This window comes from Musa acuminata, chromosome BXJ2-4 (assembly GCF_036884655.1).
Source record: "Musa acuminata AAA Group cultivar baxijiao chromosome BXJ2-4, Cavendish_Baxijiao_AAA, whole genome shotgun sequence".
Classification (NCBI taxonomy): Eukaryota; Viridiplantae; Streptophyta; class Magnoliopsida; order Zingiberales; family Musaceae; genus Musa; species Musa acuminata.
In genome coordinates, this window is record NC_088341.1 from 27875866 (window position 1) to 27884795 (window position 8930).

General features: G+C 37.1%; 1 protein-coding gene across 1 annotated transcript; it reads left to right on the plus strand.

The window, feature by feature from the left end:
- The first annotated feature begins 1527 nt into the window (after positions 1-1527).
- On the plus strand, positions 1528-8523 carry LOC135610198 (low-temperature-induced cysteine proteinase-like). The gene is made up of 6 exons (XM_065104385.1): positions 1528-2039; positions 6589-6824; positions 6911-7051; positions 7144-7575; positions 7883-7992; positions 8077-8523. The coding sequence occupies exons 1-5, from the start codon at positions 1625-1627 to the stop codon at positions 7979-7981; spliced, it is 1323 nt and encodes a 440-aa protein (XP_064960457.1). The 5' UTR covers positions 1528-1624; the 3' UTR covers positions 7982-7992; positions 8077-8523.
- Positions 8524-8930: the final 407 nt, after the last annotated feature.

Consider the following 8930-nt stretch of genomic DNA (forward strand, 5'->3'; position numbering starts at 1 on the left):
CACTAAACTGTGATGTTAAGACGGCTCCATCCCTAAGAGCAGTGCACTTTCCAAAATTCTTTCTCACAATTATGATTCTTATAAGAGGTATTAATTATCATGGAAATTATCTCTGTTCTCTATTCTTTTTTATAATTCTACAATACGTCGCGAACAATAATTCAATATAAGTAGAACATAAGTTCACTTTTGTTTTCTTCTCCTTCTTCTCTAATAAGAAGAAATTAAATTTCAGTATAAGATTGAGCGTGTGCCGACAAGCCTAACATCAAATAAAATTGGAAGCATTAATGCTCACATAAATGTCGAAATAGGCTCATAAACTAAATTAATTTGTTTTTACATGTCAATTACCCAGAGAAAAAAAATCATTTGGCACGCTGCTAAGCGAGTGAAAAGCATAATCAATTGTTAACAATATAATAACAAGTAAATAATGCCTATAAAAGTTATCAACACTAATATGTTTATCTACTTATTTTACAGTGATTTATCAAAATACATAAAGCTAAATCATAATTTTGCCTTGCTTTTCTAACAAGGGATAATGTAAAGAGATGGCTCAAATTGTGTGCTGCACCATTACAGCCAAGTCAAACTAAGTTGAGTGCCAAAAAGCAAAAAGGAGACCTAATTCTTGGAGGGTAACAATAAAGGATATGATGAACTCAAGATCATTAATCAATAGCTGATCTAGAGATGAATGGTTCAAAAATAACTGCTAGATTAATAGGTCTACTGAGTCTAAATTAAATAAAAAATGAAAAAAAGGATGAATTAGGCCAGAACATGTTCATCTGAGTCTAATATGATCTTAAAAATAGTTTTGTAAAAATGATTTTGTTTTGAGTCATTAGAAAAGAAATTTATATCAGAATAAATCATGGGTGAAAATAAAAGGGGAAAATATTATGAATTTATTGTTGCCAGACTCACATGACATTCCTAATCATACAAGATATCGTAATTAAATTATCAATTATGATAAGATGAAATAGAAAATTTACAAGTAGAAAGCCTTGAAAAGGACAGAGTTTGATTAGAAAAAAGAACACATTTGCCTAAAAGACACCAATTTTGAGAATTGGGAATATAATGAAGCTGAAATAATACAACACCACCGTCAATCTAAATCTGGACGAGACAAGAAGAAGGATTTCATTAGGTGACAGCCAAAGAACTGTCTCGAAATGTTATGCCCATGGGATGTTAATCTTGAAGCTAAATATCAGATAAAAATTAAAGATCTTCTCAAGATAAAGGAGGAGAAAGATACAAATTGTTAACAGGAAGTATTAGATGCATAGAAGATTAAGATTGAGGAGTTCATATCAATGTTTGGTTTGCTTAATGATGTTAACGTCGAACGGTCGAGATCATCATGATCGATTGCTGTTACCTTATCAAGTATTGGCGAAATAACTGGGCCCCACAGAAACACCTTATTTTCCAACCAATAACCGTGGAGATAGTGAGACGCGTAAGAGTGAAAGGGTAAAATGGAAACTTTAGAAGAAGACCACCGATTCTTCGACGCGTGCGCCGAGACCAGCGGTCGGGGGCCGCCGCCGTTGCCCGATAAAAGCCAACAGCTGCCGCGATCTACCGGTCTCTTCCTCCTCTCATGGACTTCCCCCGGTCCCTTCAGCTCTCGACGACACTCATCGCCCTCCTCTTTCTCCGCTTCTCTTCCCTTTCCTTCTCCTACTCCGACCTCTTCGAGTCCTGGATCAGGGAGCACGGCAAGCGCTACGCCTCCGAGGAGGAGAAGCTTGCCCGGTTCCATGTCTTCGAGGACAACCTCGCCTTCGTCGACGCGCACAACGCTGCCGCCAACTCTTCCTACGAGCTTGCCCTCAACGCCTTCGCTGACCTGCTGCCCCACGAGTTCAGGGCCGCCCGGCTAGGTCTCAGCGCCGGCCTCGCTGTGCCGAGGGCCAATCGTACGGCGTTCCGGGGATCCTATGGCGCCGTTCCATCCTCGGTCGATTGGAGCAAGGAAGGGGCCGTTACCTCGGTCAAAGATCAGGGGAGCTGCGGTATGAATCTGGGCTGTTGCTTTTCCTCTTCCATTTCGATATAAAGCTTTTATTTCTTTTATCGCTTTTGGGTGTTTCATTCGTTGGCTTATCTTGTATGCCTTCATGCGAGGAAAAAATATCTCTGCTTTTGATGTTATTGAGATATATCTTGCAGAGTAGAAAATGCTTACTAAAAGAGAGGAGATTTAGTGTCTTATGTGAGTTGGACGCAACGAGGCACTGCTCTAAAAGCAGACTTGCCTCCTAATTGTACAGGGTCGGTGGCAAGTGTTTTCCAATCTATTGCCATTATGACGGCATACTAGTGACCTTGTGACAATTCTCCGCCCAAATCAAAGAAATGTCTAATTCTGTGCTTGAAAATTAAGGGAGATAACGTTTGAGATTGAGAGGGGAAGAGGAAGATATTCGGAACAGAGAGAGCTTGGTGGTAACCAAGAGTTCCTTTGACTCTATCTATTGAAGTCCAATAGTTGAACCTTTTTGGTTCCCAATTGCCAAGTTGTTGAACTAGCTTGGGCAAGCGTCAAAGCTGCCAAAAGGTTTGATCAGGCTTCAATTGCAAATTACTGATAGTCCAGCAGCACCCGGCGAGAATCCACTGAGATGCCTCATGAACCATTCCATCTGGACAAGCCAAGCTCATATCCAGATTCAGGGTATATGGAAGCAGTAACAAGAATCAAATCAATTGGTTCAAGTAGAAAGTATAAGGGGCTTCCAGTCCTGTCAAAATTTGCTTTAATCAGGCAGGTGAGAAATGCAATATCAACAAAATAATTCTATGTGGAACTAGGGGAAATAAGGGATGTTTTGAACCTTTTACAGTCTCCTCACAAAAGACTAAAAGATAAAAAATTTAAAGTAGTATAAATATAGTAAATCACATAAAGAAGGTTCAGATAAATTGGGACTTATGACTTTGTTGTTGTTGTAGTATGCCTTTTGGTTGGAACCTGGTGGGTTAGGCCTTCCAATGGTTTTTAGTCAGATTGCTATCAGTCACTAAGGTAGTAAAGGTTGTTCATTTAGTCCACGAGTTGGGTTGTATGACGATGTGTACCAGAGTTGACGAAATGATATTCTAATAAGTTGTTATCAAAGGTGTTTAAAAAGAATAGAAAAACAAAAGAGAAGATGTGGACAATCTAAATTATGTTTATAAGAAGAAATAAGGAAATTGTCAGATCGTTATCATCAAACAAGAGATATTGCTTTATGCCCTCAATTTTCCATCTGATTATATATGCAACTTACTAACTTATAGGTTAATTTTGGGTTAAGGTAACTGAATATGAATTATTCACATATCGTAAGGCATCATGTCGAAATATTCATTGTTATGATGTTAGTCACATAGAATGCAGTTTATGTAATTATTACAAAATGGATGAGTTCAAATTCCATATTGACGGTCTCAAAAGGTTCCCACACTGGTGAGTTCCCAAATGGTATATATGATGGATGACTCACGATTTTTCATCAAATTCATTAAAAGGTAAACTATCTAATTATTACAAAATGAGCACTAGCATCATAGAAGATAATCACTCTAATGTTACTGTGGCACCATTTCAATCCATGGAGTCTCCTACTTTGTTTGTCCAATCACTAAGGTTTTGTTTCCAATTTAGGTTTGTTCCTAATGAGAACTGCAATAACTTATGTTCCACAGGATTTCCGAGAATTTTATTTATGTTCATGTACATGCTAACCAACAAAGTATTTGATCTTGTACTTTGTCATAAATTCACATGCTCTCTAAAAGTTTGTAGACTATTTCTGTATTTCCTATTCTAGAATGTTATATGATTCTTGAGACCTGTGTTATCTAGCAAAAGAAGTATTCAGAATGAGCCTAAAAATATTGATCATAATGGAAAGACATTAATGAAAGAACTGCTTTATTGGATGGTTGTCATCAGCCATCTTCTCCTGTTTTATCATCTTCTTGGTTCTTGCTATATCTCATTATCGTTCTAAATATTTGCTTTCACTTGTAACCCATTTTGCCTTTTTTTTGTTACCTTAATATGTCCCTACTGCACATAAATAAATATGAAAAATGGATTAGGAGTTAGGACAGCTCCTTCAACTCACTCTCCTGCATTTCTTTCTTTTCTGACAGTCAATTCCTCCTGCTTTATCAGCATCCAAGGAGCAATAGAATTGGATCTGAATTCCAGCAGGAAAGCATCTTGAACCTTTTATAATAGAAGAGGTCCTTGCCAGGTTTTAAGTGATCATATACCAAACTTGTCCAAGAACTAGATACATCGGTATAACTTAAGTTGATTTATCGAGGATTTCATTTCTGATGCACACTACCTCAGTCTAGTGTCAGCGATTATGGTATGTATACTCTGGTGTACCTTTGGGTAAGAATATCAAAGATATGTCTCTTACATTGATATATTTTGGTACATCAATGTGCGACATACTAGTATGGGAATGGACCAGTAATTATTGGTTGATACAGATCAAAGTGAGTCCATGGGATTTAAGTCTTATTAGGTATTGGAACCATTGTAACCTCATGTAGTATCAGTAACCTTGGCTTGTGTTTGTGTGCTTCATTCGTTAGTGCTATATATCTTTGTAGAGGTGGGCTTAGTGTTCAGTCCTCCAGAAAGCAGCAGTCCTCCAGGAAGAAACTGCTTTTTAGAGCTTATGCAAGTGCATATTATGAACAGAAAATAATGCTTTCCCTTGAGCTTTTGGAGCAGATGTCAGAAATGCAGTTGGTAAGTCAAAATCCTTCAGATTAGTTTCACAACAATTTCTTCTTTTTTGTTAAAAAAGTGACTTATAGGGCATTTGTAATTTTTCAATATCTTCAAATTGTTCGTTGACATCTTCGACAAAGTTGACTCATGCATTAGCTTGTTTATTCGGACACTCGTTCATGTGGTGTCCTACTTGTTTACATTTAAAGCAAGTAGAAGAGTGACTTGTGCGACTTGATTGCCCTCCACGGTTGGTAGGAGTTAGTTTGGATGCATTATTCATGATTCCGTTAGCTTTTGATCCACTAGCATTATAACAAGTAGAGCCAACTTTAGAACAGGAATGTAAAGGAACATTAAAATACCTCTTTGCTCCACTTCTAGCAATTTTTGCTTCAACTTTTAGCGCTAATTGATAAGCATCAGATAATCTCCATAGTCGTTGCATCTCCACTTCATCTCGAATCATAATTCGTAGGCCGCTGACATATCTTACAACAAGTTGTTCTTCCATCTCTTAAGTATCATTTTGGGCTATTAACTTGTAGAATTCTTCAGTGTAGTCGATGACGATTTTGCTACCTTGCTGAAGATCATTAAATTGTGAAAAGAGAGTTTGAACATAATCAGATAAAGAAAATTTTCACGGAGCCGAGATTTCATCTTTTCCCAAGATGAAATCTTCATCTACTCTTTCCGAAGGTGTATCTCTTTCACCTTGTCCCATCAGATTGAAGCATAACCTCGAAACCTTGTAGCAATTAATTTTACTTTTCGATCTTCGGGCATCTCCTTGTACTCAAAGAATTTCTCAATGGTACTAAGCCAATCAAGAAACTTTTCAGGTTAAAGTCGACCATGGAACTTAAACAATTCAATCTTGATGTTGCCATTTGCATGAAAAAAACCTCTCCATGGATGAGCCTCCTATAACTTCTTTGGATGCAAAGGGATTCATGTCTTCGAATCCATCACTTGCATAGCCATAGCTTGAGCCTCTAGAGCCATGGGTTTCTTAACATTCAAGGCGTATAGTAAGCTCTTCAACTTGTCTCCTTAGTGCTTCAATGTTTGCATCCCTTTCATCTCTATCTGGTTGCATCATTTGTTTCGTCACATCGTCCTCTTCCCCTTCTAGTTGCCATAAGAAGGAAGTACTCTAAGAGCGTAGCAAGTCTCTGATACCAAATGATGTGAAACGAGATGAAGAGAGAATAAGAGGACGAGAAAAAGAAGTGAGATATGAGAGAACAAAAGAGAACTCTCTCTTTTTCAAAAAGATAATTGTGAGCTAGTAGCTCAAAATACAAAAGCTTGATAAAATTTAAAAAACAAGAATGCTCCATTAATCTTCCTTCCTTCCTCTTTTATAGATCCCTTGTATATTGAATCCCTCAACCACCTAGTTAATGAGTCATAATTTACTAAAAGTCAAGTACAAGTTACTATACATATTAAATTCGTGGTGCATTATATCTTGGTGGTTTTGAATTTTAATAATTATCTCAAGATATGAATCATTTTCTTGAAATTTGATAGGGTTAGCTTAAAATTTATTGTCTTGGAACTTGGGAGCTTTCAATGCTCACTATACACTTGCATTATTGTTACTAAATTTGTCCTTGGTATCCAAAAATGAAGCTGACTGCTGGAACCATAAATTTTTCTTAGCCTAGTTATGGTTTCTGCATTGTAAATTGCTACTGTCTAAGTGGGCTTGAAGGTGTGACATGAACATGATACAAGAGACTAAATAAGTTTAAAAACACTCGAGTATTTTTTTAATGTTTTACTTACAGTGGAAGTGCTTATTTTTTCAGGTGATTGTTGGGCCTTTTCAGCCACTGGTGCAATAGAAGGAATAAATAAGATTGTAACTGGATCTTTGGTAAGTCTATCAGAGCAGGAGTTATGTGATTGTGATCAGAGTTATAACAGTGGTTGCAATGGTGGTCTTATGGACTATGCTTTCAAGTGGGTGATTGAAAACCATGGACTTGATACAGAGGATGATTATCCATATCAAGCTAAACAAAGAACCTGTCTAAAGAACAAGGTAGTGACGAACACAGTATTATTGTTGTCTACATATATTGCACTTTTGGCAATTCTTCTGTCAGCTGATATTCTTCATATATACAGCTGAAGCGTCGGGTTGTAACAATTGATGGCTACAAAGATGTGCCTGCAAATAATGAAAAGCTTTTACTGCAAGCTGTTGCACAGCAACCCGTGAGCGTTGGAATTTGTGGAAGTGAAAGAGCATTTCAGTTATACTCGAAGGTCTGCAACCTGCTTAAAGATGCTCATTTTCTTTCCACAGGTTGTTATTGCTGAATTCTCATGGTTTAGTCATTCACCTCTTTCATTCACAGGGTATATTTACTGGACCTTGTTCAACTGCTTTGGATCATGCTGTCCTGATTGTAGGATATGGTTCGGACGACGGTGTAGATTATTGGATTGTGAAAAATTCATGGGGAAAGAACTGGGGAATGAATGGTTATATGCATATGCTTCGTAATAGTGGTGATTCACAGGGCGTGTGTGGGATTAACATGCTAGCTTCCTTCCCAACGAAGACTTCTCCAAATCCTCCACCACCACCAGCTCCAGGTCCCACTAAATGTAGCATTCTAACCTACTGTCCGGCAGAGAGCACGTGCTGTTGCAGCTGGCGTGTGTTGGGATTATGTCTTTCATGGAGTTGTTGTGACCTTGAGAATGCAGTTTGCTGTAAGGACAACCAATATTGCTGCCCATATGATTATCCCATCTGTGATACCAGTGGGAAACAATGCTTGAAGGTCTGACCTCTCTTTGACGCTTAAGCTAACATATTTTTCCCTTTTGTTGTTGCGTTTTCTACATTGGTGATAGCTAATATGGTAAAGTGTGATCATTTTTGTTTTCATTTTTCTTCTTTCTAAGTGCTTTCCAACTATACAAAACTTCCATTAATGATTTCTTCATATCCTTTTTGGGTACAAGTTGACCTTGAGTATCCTTTTATTCCAAAAAAAAGAAGTATTCATTTTCGTGTCATTGTAAATTTGGTTCCAGGTTTTGTTTTTTGGCTTGTCCTTACTCATTCTGCATAATTCGCTTTTGCAGGGAAATGGAAATTCCACTGTTACAAGAGGAATTGCAAGGAAAGAACCTTTTACAAAAGTTGGGTCTTGGAAGGATTTGCTCGCGGCATGGGATCCATAAAGGATTTACCAGTAAGGAAATAATTTAACATATTTACATGCCATTTACTGTGGATCTCCTCATGCTAACTACGGTGTTGTGTATATGCTTTTCAGATTCCCTACTCCGAAGCATGTGTAAGGTTGCCAGGATAATGTAAAGTGGGATCATTCATTTTCAGCACCGCATGATGTGTTGATGTTTCATGATTGAACCTCAAATATCTGCCATATGTTCATAGTTATTGGTCAGTTGCAATTGCAGTGTGATGTTCTACTTATCTGCGTGTCATCGTCATTATAAACTATTATTTTGAGAGAACGCCTTCTTGAGATAATACACAACTTATGGTACCTCTGGTAGATTTGTGTTGTACCAAAAACTACTCTTAACGGTGGAAATAAGTAGAGCACTAGATAGATCGGAGTACCTTTAGAGTAAGTCATTTTATTTAAGCAGAGAAGCTTCTGTCCTGTAATGTTTGAGAAAAAGATTGAGCATGTAAAATTTATCAATATTTGTCATTTGGAAATTCCGGGTGGTTCGGAGTGTTTTGTGTTGTATCGTATATTCTTTCTTGTGTCATAGATAATGAGCTTCATGGTGAGTATTACCTATGCATTCTGCTGCATATAGCCGTTTACAATGAAAATTTTGATTTGATTTGATTTGATTTGAGAGCAGCAAAAGAAGAAAAGATTTTGATTTTGTAAAATTTTGAATCGGAATGTAATCGATTTTAGGTGATTTCAACTACTGTTATTCAATTTCAATTGATTAAAAAATAAAAAAAAGAAATTACTATATAAGTAAAAATCTACCAATACAATATAGTCATGCATGATAAGACATAAAAGCTCTAGAGTTAAAACATGACAATCGAGTCCTACATCAAAAATATCAAACAAATACAATTTTCTTTATTCCTTTATTTTCTTTCTTTTTCAGATCAAACTTGGAGTGATCCAGT

Coding starts and splice junctions, on each gene's coding strand:
- LOC135610198 (XM_065104385.1), top strand. CDS start 1,625: ATGGACTTCCCCCGGTCCCTTCAGCTCTCGACGACACTCATCGCCCTC. Junction 2,040..6,588: donor CAAAGATCAGGGGAGCTGCG/GTATGAATCTGG, acceptor TTATTTTTTCAG/GTGATTGTTGGGCCTTTTCA. Junction 7,052..7,143: donor CATTTCAGTTATACTCGAAG/GTCTGCAACCTG, acceptor TTTCATTCACAG/GGTATATTTACTGGACCTTG.